The sequence below is a fragment of the Bombus vancouverensis genome, chromosome 4 (assembly GCF_051014615.1).
Source record: "Bombus vancouverensis nearcticus chromosome 4, iyBomVanc1_principal, whole genome shotgun sequence".
Classification (NCBI taxonomy): domain Eukaryota; kingdom Metazoa; phylum Arthropoda; class Insecta; order Hymenoptera; family Apidae; genus Bombus; species Bombus vancouverensis.
Genome location: NC_134914.1, coordinates 9,795,546 through 9,817,113, shown reverse-complemented (window position 1 = coordinate 9,817,113; position 21,568 = coordinate 9,795,546). Strand labels below are relative to the sequence as shown.

The window sequence follows — 21,568 nt, the reverse complement described above, 5'->3', positions numbered from 1 at the left end:
TTCTTTGCTCGACTCAAAATCCTTCGCGAATGGTCCTTGCGAATCCTGAGGTTCTCCATCGGTTAAAACGACGTCGACTCCATCACATGGACTCCGGAAATTAACCCATTCGCAACGAATAACGAGTTAGAATCGTGGATGAGTCGTAATGACTTTTCCTACCTGTAGACTATGGTTGTTTATGCATTTATCGGAAGTTTCAGAGTGTAACGATGTACAGAATGAAGTGAAAGTAAAGTATTTGTTATAACAGGACTGCAAATGTTGCGGAATTTAACCATATTCCGATAGACACTAACAGATTCAACGTTCGATACCTTTTATTTATTTTATAACATTAAATTATTCTAATAGAGATGGAAGTGAAAAGGGATCAAAGGACTAAGGGATCTGAGGAAAATCTTCGTGCCTAATATGTTTTTGTTTCATATTAAAAAATCCCCTGTTTTATCATAACGTGATATCAAAATCAACAAATATCTATTATTATATCATTTACACATTGTGTTTTTCTTTTCTTCTTTTGATCTTCGTATACGTAATAATCGACAAGTTTTTGATGATTATATACTCATGAGATACAGTGTATTTAATTTTCAACGTTAACAGTGAAAAATTTAAAACTGCACGCCTACTCAAGCGTCGACCAAATAAAATTCCACTTGGGCTCGACGCCACCTTCGTCGCAGTAGTTGTCGTTCTGACAAGACTTAATTACTGTGCAGCAGCATGGTGTCGCCGTTCGAGCGTATAACACAATGTCGTACCGTTATTCTTCTGTTTTCATTCACAAAGGCGCTTATTCGCCGCACTGCCATGTGTCGTCAAGGATGGAAAGCGACGAAGGGAAGAGCGCAGAAGTGACAGAGAAAGAAACGCAAACACGGTGTGTGAATAGAATAAAGACAGAGGAAGAGAGTGGAATGTCTTTTGCTAGCAGAGCACTTTATTTTCCAAATGGCTCTTCTCCATTCCCGGGTCAGAAAGGTTGGCCAAAGCGAGAAAGTCAACCGAGAAGCATTGTTGCTGCCGGTTCGTCGATATTTCACCCACATCGTGCCCTCGTGGATTCGAGACCTCGGAGCAACGTCGAGAATGGACTTTCAATCGGAAGCTCGATTCTGTTCTTTAGATTTATGTACATTCTACGTGAAGTAGACTATCAAGGGTAGTTAGAAGAAACTTGGGGTGTAATCTTGCTGAGAGCTAGTTCGAAAGTTTGTGAAGTAAATTTCTGATCAGCATTGTCATATCAGCCCTCTGAATGTTATAACGAATACTTTATTACCCCTTTTAAGATCAAATTCTTTTTCAATTAGAAAAATGTTTTTTTCTTTTATTAATTACTGGTAATAGTAACACGTTTTTGAATAAATTGGAAAGAAAGAATAATAATACTACTACTTTGAAAAAATAACATTCTATACGAACATATTTACTCGTGTCTATACTAGCTTGTGAAACAGTGTATTTCCATTTTCATTTATCCATAGAAAATCAAAACAGTGCGTAGTCTTCGATTTAAAAATCTCCACGAGTCATCATCCACCATACAATACCATATAAACAGTCTTCTCCTTACCAACCTCTAATCTTACTCCACCAACCATCTCTGACTAAGAATTTCTCGCATAATTTACTAAGCCATCCCCTTAATTCTCCACAAACCAGAAACCCTCGCATTATCCTCCGATGATCGTCACCCTGTTTCTTTCGACTTCTCTTAGTTTTTCTTAACTCAAGGTTTCTTCTTTGACGAAGTAGCGGCGAAGAAGTCTGACTTGGAAAAAACGTTCATTGGGACGCATCGTAGGCCTGGCGAGATCTTCCTAAATGGTAAAGCCAGCAATGACGGGCACGGTGACGGCGATGACGGTGCCGTTTCGTCCGCGAGCACGATAACACACGGCGGCGCGACCGCGCGTTGGAATTCTTCGCTCGTGCTCGTCGGTTCGCCAATAATAGTCGGTCTGTATCGCACCGCTGCGTCGTTCCAGACGCGTCGGCCATTCAGCCGTTGAATGCAGAAATAACTAGCTATCTGTTTGTCTCCCGTACCCAGCTGCGGAAATTCATACACAGACCACGGTCTCCGGTTTCTGTTTGCGAAGCCACCCGGGGGCCCCTTTGTTGCGACAACGAATGAAACGTACCTACTACGCTCGTCCTCCGCCTCGTACCTCCTCTTCTTTCTTCTCTTCCTGCGGCCTCTCTCGCTCGACGATGTTCGCGTTGCTCCTGCTGCCTTCTCTCATCAGCGATCTATCTCTCCCTTTCCGCGACGTTTCCTTCTGTTACGCGTGGATCGCTGGTCGACGATCTTCTTCGGCGATTGTTTCACTTTTTCAGTTAAGGGAGTCGAGGTTCGATCAAGGGTTCATGGAGATTTGAGCGAGTCTCGAGTGGATCGGCTGAGCTTGTTGTGGGCGGGGGTTGAAATGATCTTTTGAGAATAATTTTGTTAATAATTGATGTATGAGCTGACCCAGAAACCAATCAGTGTAAGTCAGTTTCTCGTTAAAAGTTTTTCGTTAACAAAACTTTCAGTCGAAGGAACAGTTTGGTCTTTATGGTATAGTGTATAATATGACGAGTAATTGCCACGTTGTATTTGTAAATTGCTCGTATTTGAAATTAGATTGTCCGTATCTTAAGATTACTTATTTGGTACAATCTCGACGAATATTTGGAGATTTGTTCGAAGCAAAAGGTAAGATATACGTTTTGCAACGATTAATAGAATTTCGCTTGTTTGCCGAGGAAAGGGGCGCGTGAATGCAGCGATAAATCTCGAGATTCCCCGATCGAGTCTCTCCACGTCAAATTCCATTGAATAGGGACGCGCAAGAAATAACCGCGTGGGTGGCTCTTTTCCGCCGGCATCTCGATAACGCTCGGTCCCTGCGACCGTGTCTTACGCATTTTTCGTCCCTGACAAATCGTAATCGCCGATGCTCCCCTTCTCGGCGGAATCAAACCCCTTCCTCCTAACTTGCAGCATTCGATTTAATATTTTTCAATTTATAAATAAAACATTAATATCGGTCAGACTTTTTGATCTAATCTATTATTTATATATCGACAAATCAAGTCAAAAGAAATTTAAGATTCTTAGATTATCGAATAAAATCCATCGCCTACTACTATCTCATAATACAACAAACATCGAAGCAAATCCATTTTCCGCAATATAACGGTACCATACGATTGTACAATCAGGCGCACCTTCTTTCACGAAAGCAAGAGCAACGTGCATGGAATCCGGTCAAAACTCGGACCAATGTCTCCTCTGCCTACCAATACGCAATTATGATTCCACTCAACTATACTGTTGCAATTTTTTACAACGCTGTTTCTTATCGCTCTAAATCACTCGCATCTATACGAAAGGGAAAATTCATGCGACGTCATCACGATCTTGTTTCGACCTGATCCGTAATTCGGTAGCTCGATGTGTATTATACTTCTAATAATACAATCGCACACTCGCGTGCCTTATATCATTAGAAACATAAATCTGTCAAATCGTGCAGTGTTATGCGTACAAAGTTTCAAAGACGTCACATTGCTGTTCCGCACCTGGGTGTGACGACGATAAATTTGCTCGTTTGTACCGAGCATTACACACCACCGTTATATCAAAGACTGAAAATTAACCCGGAAATAGCGTTGGAATTGTTTCAGGATCGCACGTTGCGATTCGTGAACGACATAGATTAGTTCCGAACGAGGAAGATAAGTGGCTTGACACGGAAACAACATCGGGAACACGATAAACGGGTTTTGAGACAGGAAACGATTGTTTGTTTACAAGATGCATCGACTCACCTGAGCAGGTGCTGCTAGACCCGCAGACATCGCCGCTGCGGACTGCTGTGCTGCTGCAGCAGCGGCTGCGGCCATGCTGGCTGCAGATAGTGAACCATAAGCGGCAGCGGGACCATAATACGATCCCATTCCTGCCTGTCCCATTCCGCCAGCCATTCCTGCAACAGATAGTTTATAGCGTGTAAAAAATCTTGATAATCCAGCAATTCGAAAGTCGGGCGCTTTTTCCACGATATAAATGTTAGATGGAATTTGTTGCAAGTAGAGCGTTACATTCGGTTCTGAGAGAATTAATAGCAGAGTCGTACAGCATTGCGTTACCAACACGAGAACTATAAATGACTGAAATATGGAACTTAATTAACATCTAAATAAATTAGGAGTGTAATCTACCATATTACCCTCTTCTCTAATTATCTATTTTTTTTATATTTCTCTGAGTCGTGTGAATGCTACGCGACATTTACGTGACAAAGTGATAACCATATTATCAGTTACAGATTAATCCTTCGTTTAAAAATCTTAACTCTCTCTTATCAATCCTTTGCACACATTAATTGCACAATTATACGCATTAACACTGTAACTATCGTACTCTAATATACTCTACACATATAATTCCAATTAAAGTAATATAACGAAAAAAAAACATAAAATTATATTTCCATATCTATAAAATATCTATAAAAATCTATAGAATATATTTCCAACACTTCCTACATATCTTCGCCTTTATACGATTCCGAAAACGAAACAAAACACCCAAGTCAGTACGAACAGATTTTCATTTTCAGGTTTCGATCGTCCGAAAAGAATCTTCATTGTACAGCTAGCGCGAGACAAAACTTTTTTCCCAAAACGCAGTGCACGATTTACAATACGGCAATCGAACTCGACGATCGGCTTCGATCCTCGCCTTTCGTCGATCGACAATGCCAATGATTAACCGAACAGGCCCGTAAGTTTTTCGTCGAGATTAATATCGGGGGGGAGGTTGTTCGCGTTCCCGCTTCAGGGCTTATCGATCATCGTCGCCGAACGACGGAAACGCGGCGAAAGAATGGCTATGCCAACGAAGGCTCATTGTCGACGTGCCGTGAACCTCCACGACGACGAAGAAACGTCTGGAAAGAAGCCGGGATAGAAGCAGGGATGATTGGCGGCGAGATTTATGGCCGACAACGAAGAATTCACGGGCCAGTCGATTATTAATCGCGATTTTGTAACCGGCCGGCCTTCGTCGATGCCGATAGAATATTTCGTCGAAGAATACGGGACACCGGTAGTTGAAAAATATCAGAGACTGTCTTTCCTTTGGAACACGCTGTACCTTGTCGTCGAAGGTTTTTTGCAACGCCTTTCTCAAAAAAGTGTGCACAATAATCGTGATAATGGGGAATTCATTTTCGTTACTTTGGGATGGTATGAACTTTGACTTTTGTGGATCTTTTGTTGCTGTATTTGTCGGGTGATCGTTGATTGATCAATGGAATAGAAGAACGACACACAATATACTTAGTCAAAGACCGATAAGATTGCGGAAGATGTATTTTCATGAGATAATGAGTCGTTTCTTCATATTTACAGTGTTGACATCTCATTTATTTGTTTGTTACTTTATAAACGAATGAAACTTACAGCATAGAATTGCACTCTAATCTTAATTCCAGTTTATTTAGTTCAATGCAAATTAAGTACAATCTTGATTGAATAATGATTTATGACTTTTTAAGAAGAATGAGTGGTTAAGCGTGTACGTACATGGGGAATGAACAGTGATATTAATCATTGGATAAAAATGTGAAAGGTGAGGGAGAACGTGAGGTTAATTGTTGAAGAATATTGTGATAAACAAGAGTTTAATTTGCGAATATGGTTACGACGATTTGCTAAAGGATAATGGCTTCTCATTAACACGTAGGTATACACTCTAGTTCTTTAACCGTCAGCTATCCCTTTTAACAATCTGTTAAGTTACGATAAATGTAAAATAATCGTACATCTTCCAAGTCGTTTCAAAAAATTAACCACGTATGAATCCACTATATTAACTTTTCTATAAAATCCAATGATTTTATTTTAATTCGCTGGTTGCGCTATAACTTTCAAGTTATACAAATTCCTTTTATTAAAAGAAATTACGTAGTTGTGCTCATTTAAAACATTCGATTTAATCAATCGACTAATCATGATTCTCGTCGATCGTTTTAAAATAAACACTCAAAATTGTCATGATTTTATCGTGATTCTCCACAACCTCTTCTCGAATCGCTAGCCCCAGGTAACTCGTAACAGTCATAACTTGTCCCAAGTTTCTGTGAACGCGTCCACAGTACCCAAAGGAACGAGATTCCCCCGCTTCATTCACGTTCCCGTGATCTTACAGGATAACCGAACAAAATTATTAATTCCAGCAATGGCAACGGACCGATTAAGGCCGGAATTTATCCCACCGCCCACGCGACTTCGAAACGCGATCGGTAATCCCCGATTTATCGGTCGTACACCACGCTTCTCTTTTCTTATCTTTTTACCTCCTTTATTTCCATCCCCCCTCTTTCGTGAACCAACCTTTTTCCCTTAAGTTACAGGATGCTTTACCACATCAATTTTCTAGAAATGGAGGAAAGGTACATGAAACTAGTAGATATCCTGAGATATACAGATATTTTCTAATATTTCCTTGGAATAGAAAAAGGTTTTCAAACGACATGTTTAGTATCCTATCTTCGAGATTATCGGTGCTTTTAATGATCGAAAACATTTTTAGCAATTGAAGCGCTTGTAAATTCCTTTCGCAGTTTGTATAACGATATATCAAAGTTGCTTAAGATGTTAAATTATTTAAATCGTGAGAATTAAATGATTTTTGGTATAATATTAAATGACCATAAATACTTTCGAGTTTCTCAAGATACAAAATTCTATTTGGAAAGAACGATTGTAAAGTGAATGAATCGGTAAAAGCTGCCTATTCAATCGATTCAATTGCTTCGATTCAACGATGCTTGAATCGCAAAGATTATATTTAAATATTCGTAAACTTTGTGATTTTCTTTAGACTTTTAATTTGAAATATCAATGAATATTCTCAAATTTTGCTAGATTCTACGTGAAAAGCAAAATTGTAAAAATAATCAATAAAAATCTCCGGTCTACTTATATAGCTCCTTTTCTCGTTTCTTCTTCTACGAAATTATTGAAATTACCAAGATTACATTATACGATTTTTGGCAGTCTGTGATTCCTTTCGAATAAAGTCTGAAATCGAAATGGTAGTATGTAAATGCTGTGCAGTTTATTTAAATAAATGATTCTACTTAGAAAACACGATCGTAAAGGATATCGGCAAAAGCTACCGATCCTGCTCCCTTTTTTCTGTCATTTTCTTCCACTAGTATAGCACAACTACTTTTTTTCGTTTCTCTTTTTAACCTCCGTCGGCTGTTGGCGAACACGTCCCTGTACAGTGGCACGCGTATAAGACAAGTGCGTGGGTGGCTGGGATAAATTATCGGCTTAGGCTGGAATTTCTGGCCAGGGTTTCCGTTCGCAGATAGCGAGCAACGACTTAAGACCGTAAGTTAAGGGGAACCTCTCTAGCCGGAAATTCGCGCTACGTTTTTTTAACAGTCCAACGATATCGAGGAAAATAAAATTATCTATCGAGGTCACGAAATATTTAAAATCTCACTAATACATTTATTATAAGCTACTACTGGAAATGATAAATTAGAAAATTATTTCATGTACCTCTAAACAAAAACGTTCGTACGATTTATGATTTATAATATTACGCATTTCATCTTTTATAGATATTTTACAATGTTTTTATAATCATTGACAATGTAATATATTCTTTACGGTAAATGGGAGGGTTTGTAAGTTGTACTGTGTAAGAGGGTGTTCTTCAAATGTAAAATATAATTTTAAAAAATAAGGGTTAAATCATAAAATAAATGAAATCATAACAATTTTGTAAAAATTCTTCCCTTTAACTCGAGCTATTTTCGTTCGATCTGCACTAAATCTTTTAAAGGTATCCGAATAATCCAACCATTATCGCTCGACCAATCAAGCTACTAAAATTTTTATAAAGCTACTCGAACTACTACTTCAGTAACTAACAATTGGTATTCAATTCGATTCAATAAAATGATTTTTACACGCTATAAATCTTGCGTATAACTCGTATCCTTCGATTATTCAGCAATTCTCTACTCGACATTCTCATCGGCCAATCTAAAACATTTTACTTTGACGAACGTCTGACAAGGTAAACTGCGAGTTATATCTAAAATATTATTTATTTGCGAAAATAGCAAATACCAGAAAGAGAATGAAGAACTAAAGAAGAGGCAATCATTTCGTATTTATTGAAAAATGTCTATTTTTTAAAGTAGCAATATTAAAGAAACGCGATGGGGTGAAGCACGTAAATTCCTCAAATCTCTATACACATCACCCCACGCGTTTTTTTTTCTTTGAAATCCCTTAACGAATTTATAATTCGGTTGGCTAAGTCACGTGCTTCCGCCAAATGTCTGGAGGCGCAATCGTACGCACAGGGGTTAAAACAATTCGATAAATAATGAGCCAGCGACATGTTTATGCTCTCGCGTGCATAAAGCCAATGAATCGTTCGGGCGGACCACAGCCCTTCCGCGCCGAAGGGAATTATTCGACGATTTATTTCATGCCCTTTGAGCCACAGATCCCCAAGATACCAGTGCTAACTTTTGACCCATGTTTTGGAAAATAAACGCGGGGGACATCGCGTGACTACTTAACTTATTTATCTGCTTCTTCTTTTTTCCGAACATTGGCTTTTTACGTGAAGTAGAAACGGCTTTTAACCCGTTTGCTACATTCATTTCTGTCGACAAAAAATCGCACAGTACGTACGAGTCATATTTTGTATATATTTCGTACGTTTCTATATTACTTTTAATTCAATATGTATGCGCACATCATTTTCTTTACATTGATTATATTTGTAAAGGTCAATTTTCAATAATTTATCTTTCGCGAATAAGATAAACAGGCAACACTCGTTTTGCTATTAACAAAATATGATAAAATGCAAAATAGAATATTCTTTTCACCTGCATCCAGGAAGACTTTCGTTTAAAAAACACAAAGCAGTAAGTAGAGAGAGGAAAACATCAATTTACGTAGTTTAAACCAATCATAATTAACTCCAAGCTCATCAACTCTTACTTCCAACCCCTATCAAACACTACCCCGTTTCATTCACAAGAATGTCTACCCGTCGCTCCTCGAAACGCAACAATCCAACTCGGCTGTGCTTTCACTCGTTTCGTTGCCACGACAATGGTAGAAGGTTGCGTTCAATTACGAGATCGGCATCTGTCGATTTCGATCGGTTCCTGCCTTATCTCCGACTACGAAGCATCCCCGCGAAATCGCCGGGGAACAGATGTTCGATGAATCGGACTCGCGTACACACGGCGGCCTTCCCCCGGTTCGCTTCGAGGTTTACACAGATTTGTTTGACATCCCGACCGTCTCCATTGTACCCATTGTTTCCCACTTCATAGCAGATTACGTAATTTTGAATTTTTCCACGGCGAGTCAAAGAAAAAACGGGATTCAGCCTCGGGACACAATCGACCGTGAAATTATGATCGTGAATGCCGACGAGGGTGAACGAATTATTCGGTGCACTAAATTTTCATTCGACTGTCGGACTGGACAATGAACGGTTTACGCGAGGATCGATGATACCGAATATTTTAAGTTGGACGAATTTATCGAGATTCTTAGAATGATCCTTTCAAATTCTGTTCTTTTGGACTTTGTTTAGAGATCGATATATGATTGTGATGGTAGAATATCCTTGAAAATTATTGCGAAAGGGATAATGTGTTGAGTAATAAGAATTATATGTTGATTATACATAGTTTGTTGAATTTAGATAATGAGAAGGGATGCGAGTTTTGTATTTAATTTAGAACAGTTTTTAAATTTTGAAACATAGAAGTTAAGAAACAGGATGAGCTATAAAAATTGTTAAGGGTTGATAGATCTGTGGTTAGTAATAGTGCGTTTAAAATTTCATCTACAGGGTGGTTGGTAACTGGTGGTACAAGCGGAAAGGGGGTGATTCTACGCGAAAAAAGAAGTCGAAAATATAGAATAAAAATTGTTCATTTGAGGCTTTGTTTTCGAGAAAATCGACTTTGAATTTTCGCTCGGTACGCGTGCGATACGTTATAACGGATCTCACTGTAGATCGTTGTCTCGATGGAAAAATTAAAAAAGAAATTAAAAAAGAAAATTTTTATATTTTCGACTTCTTTTTTCGCGTAGAATCACCCCCTTTCCGCTTACCAACCACCCTGTATATAAATGTGATGAAGAGGAAATGTTCACGGTCTCACTGGTTCTAACTCTTAATACAGTATTTTACATAATTAATCAATTTTTACACTCGTTACATTTTACACATAAAATATAATAATGGCAGAAAAAAATGAATCACCAGTATCGTCACAATTTATCCCACTTAATTTACTAATTACGCTAATTTACTTTTATCTCCAACTTATCTACCAGTCTACCCAGCCGTATTTCCATACCTCCTTCCATTTCACCAGATATAATTACGCGATCCATGCGATTTCATCCGATCGCTTACCTCGTTATTCATATCGAACACAAAGAAAATAATAGAAGCGTCACAAAATAATACTTCCACGAGGAAAGTGATTAGATACGGTACCAATGGCTCGGACTAGAATGTCAAGCACGTTGTAGTTTTTCTAGAATTTTATCTTTGGTATTCGTTGATAACAGACACCGATGACCATGAAGGGATGAACTTCACTGGCTCTAAAAGCGGGCAACGTGTGAACCATTAGCGAGACGCTGGAGAAAATGGCATGAAGGAAACGAGGGTCGGTCGAACCTCTAAAAAATCGCCATTATAAGACTTCCGATCACGGAACCCGGGGGCATCGCCGGCAACAATACGGCTGAAACGCGAGCCGAAAAGATAAGAATATCAAAGCCCCAACAGACGAAACTGTTCTTTTTTCTATTGTAGCCCGCCGCAACACACCAGAGAATTGCGAGATTTTTACTTCGAGAATCGATTCCGTTCTTGTCTTTTGGCCATCGTAATTGCATTGTTTCCTCGCTATCAGGCTCAAGCGTTTTCAGTCGGATAATTGCGTGCGATTGTGAAGCTTCTTTTCATTGCTCCGTGTTGTATTTCTTCTATTTTCTTGTGTAAATTAAGAAGAGATTGTTTCTACTCTAAGATGTTTTCTATTTTATTTTTCTTTTTTTAAATTAAATCAAGAAGGACTTTGATATTTGACGAAGCGATAGATTCGCGAAAAATAGGTAGGAATTCTATGTTTCACAAGTTTATGTTTTTATAGTCGGATACCCCGAGGAAAATTCAAACTATGAATCTATCATAGTTTTAGAGTAATGTAACTAATTATCTATTTACTATGAGAAAAGATTTTCATTCAGAACCTAGCGACTCCCTTTTCTCCTCTTACGAATTGTAATTCTTTTCGTATTTCAATTTTTTGACATTTTTATATTCATATTTTCTACGTTCAGATTTTATATATTTGTCAAAAATATTATCTTACCAGCTCGAAGCGCATCCATGGGCACACTAGGATATGGAATACTGTAAGGATAACCTTCCTTTCGTAAGGTTTTCGGCTTTCTTCTAGGTCTGTACTTGTAATCGGGGTGTTCCTTCATGTGCTGTGCTCGTAACCTTTTCGCCTGATCGATGAAGGGTCGTTTCTCGTCCTCAGTTAAGAGTTTCCATTCGGCACCTGAAACAATGTAACATTTCGATAATTAGAATCGGTGAATTAACGAGTCTCAACGTCTGTTTCAAGTGCCTATACTTGAAGAAGTTCTATCGAATACGATGGAAAAATAACTAGAGCATAGGGAAAAAAGTTTAAACAATCGAAATACGCTTGTTGAAATGAAACCTTTGCGAGAAAATTTCCTTTGGAAAAGTTCCCTAATAACACTGTAATCAATTTTCAAGTTCAAATATTCTTTAGATTTTTTAAAAACTTATTGAAGTACGAACATGCGAAGAGTTTTGCGATTTTTTTACGCGATATTTCTCGCGCGTCAAACAATCGAGGAGAAACTAGTAATTCTAGCAATTACATTCGACGTTACGAAAAATAATTATCGCGTTCGTCAGTGGAAAATATTGTTCCAAGAAGACCTATCTTTCGTCCGCTCGTAAATGTCAGTAAACATTAATTTTTCCATATCTCGTCCATAGGGAAACCAAACAATGATTCATAGTAAAATTCCTCTCTGCTACCTTAGAAGTCACATCATCGACAATTTTGTACAAAAATTCTAAAACAAAAACCGGATTATAAAATAAATGAAAACGAATGTGTAATTCAGCGAACATTTCACTTGCAAATTGGATCGTGTCTAATCGATGTTCGATACGGTAAAACTGGGTACATATTTACACTTTCACTAATGAAGAGTTTAAACAAAAATCTACAAGATAAATACGAGGATATTTTTCATTCTTGCAAATGACATACTTTTACTAACATACTTTAGATTGCGAATAACATACTTTTGCATTTTAAGATTTCCAGAATAATATGTACTTATAATTAATTATGTGAGAAGTAGTAAATATTTGCAAGTAATAAATTTCATGTCATTCAATTTTTCTACAACCACGTATGCTGCTACCAACCAAAATGTATTTAATTGTAGATTGATACGAAGCGTGACATTTTTTATTAAATAAAAAGGTGCGTTATATTTATGAGTTAATACTTAACGTTTTCGTACTTCATGTTAGGCAGTTACCATTGTGGAAGTAAATCAATTCCCTACAATTCGTAAATTAACTGTAGACATTCCAATTATCATATGATATATTCCGAAATGGAATATTAACTTTAAACGTTTTCTGTGGAAAATAAAGTAGAAATTTAAGTAATAAATCTGTCACGAATAATTCGAAAGAAGGGAGTCTGTATCGTGGCTGGTTCTCTCTCGCGAATGCTTGTTTGCGGTTCGTATAAAGCAGTTTGTAAACGAACGATAGGCACTTGGATAACGCGTCCGATCAATGAGTATAAAAGGTATTTGGACGCTGTGTTTACCCGATGAAACGGTCGTGTTGTGTGCCACCAGCGGCAGAACCAGCCGTTATGGCTGAATTATCGACGAGCTCGTAATCGCGTCTCATTTAAATTCATCTCGTTCGCGATTGTTTGTGTGGAAAATTGCGTATTCATTTTTTCCAATAAAATTTTTCTATTTTTCTCTCTTTTTTTTCCTCCTTCTGTTTATTGTGGTATATTTTTTCATGATCCGTTTTCTTTTTGAACGATAATACAGAAGGAGAGCGTTCTGATATAGTTAAAAATTGATTATTCAGAAATTAGTTTCAAAATGGTTGGTTTGATAAAAAATTTCGTGATATTTCGCGTTGTAGTTAGGAACAAACATGACGGATGAAAGGACAAGCCTACTCGTGATTAAATAATGGACATAGACCGTGTCGTTTTTTTTTATCGCGAATTTTTTCAAACGTCGAAGTCACGCAATGGTAGCGATAGTAGCTTCGAATGAAAGATTAGGAATAAAGAAACTCTTAATTTATCATAGCCTTTTGCGAAACTACGAACAGATTCATTGAAGCATGAACTTGCATGTTTCCAACATTGAAATATCATGTATTTCTTATGTCAGTATCCGGTCGGTCTGTAAATATCGTTTAATTAACTGGACTTCGACACGAAATGTCGCTCCGTGAGACATTTTCGAACAACATCGGGAGAAATTCGAGAAACTCGTTTCTTATAAACCTTGTTCGTTATATTTATCTTTCTATTCACTTTTCATATATCTACCGTATTTACCTTGTCAGAGCGGAGCTTAACAAACACAGTGACAAATCTTCAAATATAATACTGTACAAATTTCAAATTTTCTGTTCTCTTATGAACAGCACAATTTTAAAGAGTACGAAAGGTACGTATTTTCGTATCCAACGTTGGAAATACCAAAGATCATAGTGATGAAGAAATAATTATTTCGCAAGTCGTTCGTGCCAAATCTCTCGTCATATTATTAAACCCTGGTTTACTCGACATAAACAATTAAAATATATTCTAACTAAACGGTAAAATTCACTTTCGTTCCGTAAAAACTCGACTCTACGCCATTTCCTGTTCCCATTCGCTTGTCGTTTCGATCAAAAGTACTCGACACTGTCGGGGGCGTGAAACAACGGCGTTGGCGCGTTTGAAACGGGTGATTTTCGCGTTTGGACTGTTTTACGTGCTCGCGGGGAGAACGATGGCAAAGAACAGGCAGTCGTTTGCCCGAAACAACCGATGTTTTCGCGGTGAAACGATTCCAGCAGCCGCCATCTCCGTCCTGTCGCCCTCTGTTTGGCGCTTTGGTTGTTCCTTCGGCGGTAGCGAGCCGATTGTTTCGCCGAGAATTAATTACCACTTGTTGTCGGGGTGCTGGCTGCTGCTGTGTAGACAAAGCGCGAAGCCCCGGCGTGGCGCGGCGCGACGTTCTGGCAAACGAAGGTAAAATGCTCAAACGAGAAAACGACGCACGGCGTCGCGCGAGGTTTGCACTCCGCGGTTCTACCCGCGAAACAAAGGCTGCCAGTATCGTGACGATAATGGCCGCCGAAGTTGAGACGGTTGCCGTCTTCGCACGTCGATCTTCTACGATGTTGTTAGGTTGCACGAAGATCGAGCGATGTTTCATTTCGTTTGAAGTGATTTGATTTCTAGAATTGGCTTAGATTTTAACGCGATTAGGTAATCATTATTACCATTTTAATGAAATCATAGTAGAAATTGATGGTTTGTAACGTTGAAATCGTAGGATATAGAGTAAGATGACAGATGTGCGAATGAAAGTATTTGGCCTAATCTGATAATCACTAACATAGGCATTTGGCATTTATTTTACGTAATGAGCGATGGATAAACGAATAAAGAATACTCAATTTAAGTTTCGCTTCTTAGATTCAAACTGCAACTTTCTATAATAAGCTGCAGCAATGAAAATGAAACGCTAATTCAGTAAGATTATTGTACTCCAATTAATCCCATATCGAGTCTCTGTTATGAAATTGGGTAAAAGATTCTGAAGATTAGAGTTATTTCTAAATACCAAACTTCCAGAACTCCACGATATGTAGTAAATTTTATCACAACCTAGATATTCTTGTCCTAAATCATTCCTAGCGTACATGATCCAAGGAAAGAACGATATCTTCCAAATCACCTGCTCCTTTCTCGAAGCATTCAAACGACATGTAATCGACGAAAGACAACGGTATGAAAAACGTAAATCTGAAAGTAGAAGAAGAAGGCAGAGAAGAAACGGGGCCAAGGAGAGAGGCTCGGTGAGTTCCGACAGCAATATCAAGAACGAGCACGTTCCGGCCGGGCATACAACGAATCGCTCAAGGGGGATGAAAGTTCTCGATACAGAGACGAGATACACTGGCGGAAATTCGAGACGCACCGGAGCAGATACGGTAGCGAAGAGAGGATGGGATTCGCGTTGCCCGATGGATCTTTTACTCTCCTCGTTATTGTTGCTGACAGCAGGCAACGACAATGGAAAGAGTTGCTTGTTGTATAGCGGAGCACACGATAGAAGAAAGATAGACAGAGCAAAAGAGAGTGAGAGCAGGCTAAACAATACAGACACGTGGTGGTTCACAATGAACCTTCGAGGAACAGTTGCGAGAAAGAGAGAAACGGAACGGGGAATACGAGATTTTTGTCTTCCGGCACAATGTGCAGCGCTGATAACGCATTCGAGCCGAGCTCGACTGGTGTCGAGCCATTCTTAATCCTTGTTCCATAGCCCGTTCCCAGAATGCGTTCAGGGAACGGGAAAGGAAATATAGTGTTTCGAAATAATAGTTCAATGGACCGCTGTTTGGCTCTCTGTTTCCAGCTTATTGAAATATTGCTCGTAAGGATGCTACACGATTTCGATGTACCTCTTTCAGGATTGTTGAATACTTTCTTTCGAACATTTGAATCGTATAACCTTACCCCACCTATCTATAGGTATTTTAGTCGATTCTTGCGGATTTTTCTGTGCGTTCTTTTTTTAAAAATACGTCAAACCTAGAAGATCCCAGTGTGACGTAATTTAGAAATAAATAGCATATATTTCGTTACACAGTAAAAATTAGCAGCCACTAACGATACTCGAAACAAAAAGCCAACCACGACCCCTAATCTTCCTCGAAATCTTAAAGGAAAAAGAAGAATCTTCCAATCATATCCGACCGATGTTTAAATACGTCCAATGACAAGTGCACCATCAGAAAAGAATGGTTTCTTCCAGCGACGCTATTTACATTATAGCCCATACCAATCGATACACGTTTGCCCGGTCTGAAAGGCAGGTGGCACGGACGAACAAGGTGGAAGGGTAGGACAGGGGTGGCGAACGGACTGTGCTTGGGGGTGGGCCGGCGTATTTGTTTAGAACAAAGGGTTCCCGGCACCCGTTGGTATTAGTAGGTAGGTATTCTCGGCCACCACTCCTTCCACCTCTTTCCGTGCTTTCGGAGAGGGCCACGGCGAACCAGAGAACACCGACTACTGGTTCTCGTCCTTCTCGTCGTCGTCGACGACGACGCCGACGACGATGAAGACCGGGTTTAAAGCACAATGGCGCCTGCTTTTCAGTCCTTTCGCTGGTGAACAATACCGTTTATTTAACATCGTTTAAAAGTACAAAGCCTGTTAATTAATGGACGGGGTCGAAGAAGAGAGACGTGGAAGCCAAGGGAAGAGGAACTCGAACGTAGGAGGGCGAGGGGAGGACATCCATGGCGACGGGGAGCCATTGCTAGAGCGGCTTTTACCACACCAACGTCGCGCTATTGCCTCGGCATTGCTATTTCTGAAGGCAGCTGCTATTAGTCCAGCGAGAGCTACCAAGGCACAGCTTCTCCGCTTCCTTCTCTTCTTCATTCTTTCTCTCTCTTTCTTTTCTTCCTTTTTTCACTCCCTCACCCTTCTTTCATTCTTCTTTTGCTCATCTTCATTGTCACGGGCAAAACTAGGCTACTACCGCTGCTACTACCACGCTTTCTCTCTCCTCCACTTTCGTTCAGTGTCTTCTTTCCACCGATTCTTTTCCTGATTCTCCCTTTTCTGTACTCTTTTTTTTCTCTCTCTCTCTCTCCTTTCTTCTTTTTGTTCCTCTCCCCTTGTTCTCTCGCGAGTCTTCGTTGTGCAATGAACAGAGGGTGCTGTGTGCGCGAGCGCGAATACTGTTTGGCCTTTCCGTGTTCGTTGGTGAATCGGTCGGAGAACAGCGGTTTTTTAGTTAATTAATTACTCCGTTAAAAGGCAGCTTCGTTCTTCTTGCTCGTTTCTTGGCTGGGTTACGATATTCTAGAACTTATCCGTTGTAATGGTAGCGGTATTGTTAGAATTGTTTTATTATCGTGTTTTATCCTGGCGAATGTTTGCATTTCTTGTGAATTGTAAATGGAAAATGTAGAATAGGCATTGTGAATGTTTCAACGTTTGAAATAACGTATTGTGTGATTATTTAGAAGTTTCTTACGGAGATTTCGTGTCGTGACGTCGCTCCGTTAGTTCCGTGTGGCAGGGCAAAATGTAGATAGTAATTTACATTTTGTTCCAATTTGACAAACGTAAGTAATTGAAGAAACTTTTGCACGAAACGTGAATTTTTATGTGAAAAAGCTTCAAGGGAGGCGTAATTCCTTAGAGGGCACCAAACGAAGAAATTCTATGTTTGAAAGACTAATTTCTTTGGTCAAATTTCTGCAAGAGAATTTTATTCATACGCGTCTTTCAAGGAACACACGTGCCAAGGAAGAAAAAACTTTTCGAAAGAGAAAATTCTACACAGAGGAACACGGTTCTTTCGTTCCCGATCTAAATGTCGCGAATCTTTTCGCAAAAGACAGTGACCTCTTAAAAGAATATTTCTTACGAGTAGTTCCTCCAACGAGTGAAAAAAACAGGGGGTGCAAAGCTCGTTGGCAGAGCAGTTGCTGCATTGTCGATCGATCCACAGACCCATTCTACGTAGGAGCCTGTTCCCGACGATGAAACGTGGAAATTGGAAAACGTTTCCTGCATTTCCTGTCTGCGCGGAGACGCGACGTCGCGCCTAGGAGAAACAAACTTATTTCACGATAAAAAATATCGAGACACGAACGTGCGGTAATTTTCTGGAACTGAACGTTTCTTACAATCGAAACGACATTTCGAAAAATTTGTATATCTTCAGTGAAATCTTGCAACGTCTTACCTGAAGAAAAATAATCTTTTCACGCAGTGTACAAAAACTTTTGTGGGCGACTGCAAATATAATGCAAAAAAAATCTTGTTAACATTGTTTAAACGCTTTATGGTTAATTCAATACTTTACATCATAACTGCAATAAAAGTATGTCAACATAAATTTGACGAATAATGGTTCTTTCTCTAATTTAAACACCTTAATTAATTCCAGCAATATCGGCCTCCATTGACGTCTGTTGACAATTAACGTGTTAATGATATCCAATACAGCTGTAAAATCGACCAATTATACAAATAAAAAAGAAAAAAAACAAAACAAATATAAAAAAGGTTATTTGTATTTTGCAACCTTGTTCTTTATTTCAACGATCATCTTCTGCTCTCCCTGTTTCGAAGTCAAAGTAATTTATGCGTGATCCACGTCAGAAATGTTGCACCGTATAAATTAACGCCTGGAGCAACGTTATCTCGATGATAGGTCCACGTGGTCGTCAACGAGAAACAATGGTCTGTTTATCGACCTTAACGATCTATTATTCGACGTGGAAGACTACTGGACGTATTAATGAGCCGTACACATTGTAGATTAATAGGCCGCGTTATTATCCGTGCAACAAGGCGCTTCTTTTTCGTCGTACAAAGAATCTAATTCCAACAAATTGCCCGTCTTCCGTTGGCAAATATGCGACTCTAGACGTGTGACGCGCGAACGGTATTGTGCGAAGCAAACGTTGCGTATTTTACGAGGGAAAAATTCAGATTATAGCTGTGCCAGGTGGTGTGATTTCTTATTTGAAAGGGAAATTCCAGGTGTAACGAGATTTAATTGATCACTGGCTTTTTCATGGTGCGAGTGGCGTAATCACATTATTTTCCTCGGCAGTGCAACTTTATGAAAAATCCTTTTATTAGGTGAATTACGATATTATTTTTTTTTTTTTACTGTAGAATTTACTTGACTAATACTCGTGTATAATTCGTGTATATAATAATGTATGTATATTATCGCATCTATCTTGACATGGTTTTACATTGGAAATTTTCAAAGATCGACGTAGTAATAGCATATGTTCTTAGAACATTCTTGTGGAAATTTCACTCTTCCGTCGGTTTTTCTTTTATGGCGTGTCTCTTTTCATTATTCCCGCTGATCATGCATACAACTTTCTTAAGTTTCACTGTATTAGCCCCGTTTAGCGTTTCTATTCCTTCTTTGATATTCTTGTATTTTATTTTACGTTGTAACTTCTGGTCTGGTCCGTTTACACGCCTCTTTCCTTTATCAGTACAATTCTTTCCTCTGGTATCGCTAGAAATAGTTCCTTAACGTTCAAATTCCTCCTTTGAGATTCTGCACTTTCCCTTTTCCTTTAATATCTTTATTTATCTTTAGTTATTCCTTTTTTTACTGCAAGCAGATTCCTAGTCTTCGTAAAATCAAATTTTCATCGAATTTCAAACAAATTTCCATCAAGTCTACAAATTACCTATCAAATCTGCCATTACCTGCATTTCACATGGACGTACAACTCGTCCACAAAATTTCTCACTGCTAAGAGGAAGATCCTTGTTGGACGCGGAAGATCGACGCGAAATCATTCGCGGAGATGCGTATATTCGGTTCGAGTAGCGACAGAGAGAGAGAGAGAGAGAGAGTAGAAGTCGAGCTTTCAGCCTCGAGAGCTTTAAGCTTGCTTGGGGACGATCATTTTTAATCACGCGGAGACGGAGGGCTAGATAGAGGGAGGAAAGAACGGGAGAGTAGCGGCGCGTGTACCTGTGTGCAGGCGTTTTGTGCTCCCTCCTTTGTCGCAAGGGCGGCATTGTTCTCACGATTCTATAGGATCGCAGTGTCGGGGTCCTCCGCGAATTGTTTTCTTCGCGAATCCTGTACAAGCTTTCTCTCTATCTCTGTGTATGTCCTAGACACGATTACGTCCACTTTCCTGGGGATTACGGTGCCTCGCCTTTGAGAAATAGAGTTTTCGTGGCCCTTTCGTTATACACGCGTATCTCTCTCGAAGGTCTTGTAAATTTTCATGTAAGAGAGAATTGTAGGTAGGTACAGGAAGTTCGTGTTGTATGTCTGTTGTATTGTTCATAGTCAAAACGAGTAGGAATTACGTAACAGAATAGTTGACGCAGAGTAGAATTTAACCCCTTGTTTCATGATTTCTTCTGGCAGCCGAAGTAAACGTTAATACGGTGTTAAGTGAGCATTATCGAAATAATATCGAACATCTCCAAAAGGGAATTAGAATAGATTCAAAGATACACGAATAGAGCTATTACAGAGCTATTTGTGAAAACCTTATGACAGAAACATTAAAAGATTCTCAATTTCTTCTCAAACTCTGTTCATTATCGCGCGTTGATTTCATCCCCCAAAGGAAACCTCAATTTTTCTCCAATTTCCATCCACATTGCGAAGATAAAACGAAAAAAAAAAAAAAGAAAATATGAAACAAAGTAAAGAAGCCCCCATTTTCCTCGTTTAACCAGATAAGCCGCAAAATGCCGAAGCAATTTGAGCTCGTCAGTGGATTCCTCGGCGGCGAAGGGTAAGGGATCGGCGCTCGCCGGAGGGAAGCGTAGAAAACGCTCGTTCCACGGCCTTCAAGGGTTAAATAGGGTTGTCCTTCGCCAAGCGCGGGAGAGGATGAATATTCCTCCTCTCTGACTGTCCCTCTCTTCTGCTTGGCTCGCTTCAACGTCGATGAGTGCGCAAAACCAAGTCGTTTCTTTAACGCACGTCAAAGAACTCGAAGGACGAAGAGAAACGAGGAAGAGAGAGAGAGAAAGAGAGAGAGAAAAGAATAAGAGAGCTAGGTAGATAGCAAAAGAGAAAAATAGAGGCTACGGGAACCGGCAGAAATACTTCATTACGATGAAAGCTTTGCTCCTGCCTTCTCAAGTCTCCTCTTCCCAACCCCTTTCCTCGCCCTCTCTTTCTATCTTCACCGACCATGTGTTTCACAATCTCCCTGTTTTCGTGTTTGCACGTACCTACATCCACCACCTCTTTGTCAACTTTCCTTCTCGCCCCCTCCCCTTGTGTCCAACCTTCCTCTCGCCCACCATCTCGTTCCTCCAAGTTCTTCGTTTTCGTTTTCGACGTACACCAGCACGTGAAAATGCGTTTCGCGTATTGTGCGAGTTGCGTGGCGCGTTCTCGTCACGTTTTTATGCAACGACAATACGGACCGGGGTATTTTAGAGAGGAAGAGAAGAGGAACAGCCGGAGGAGACGAGAAGGGGAATTACGACGATCGATGCAGGCACGAGTGGAGACTCGCTCGGTGATCACCTCTGAGTAATTGAGTCTGCTACGAATGGGACGATCGCGTCCAGTGAATTACTTTACTCGTTCAGGATACGATACTGTAGACAGTTTCATGGAA

At 39.6% G+C, this 21,568-nt stretch overlaps 1 protein-coding gene across 2 annotated transcripts in view; it reads right to left on the bottom strand.

The window, feature by feature from the left end:
* LOC117156728 (uncharacterized) overlaps positions 1–21,568 on the bottom strand; it is a 35,501-nt gene that overhangs the window by 4,509 nt on the left and 9,424 nt on the right. For both annotated transcript variants that reach the window (XR_013058212.1, XM_033334021.2), the window contains exons 3-4: positions 11,460–11,654; positions 3,829–3,986 (exon numbers count right to left, since the gene is read on the bottom strand). Coding sequence is in view for 1 of the 2 variants with exons in the window: in XM_033334021.2 (XP_033189912.1) it covers positions 3,829–3,986; positions 11,460–11,654 (353 nt within the window). In the remaining variant the exon portion in view is untranslated. The remainder of the gene's footprint in view (positions 1–3,828; positions 3,987–11,459; positions 11,655–21,568) is intronic.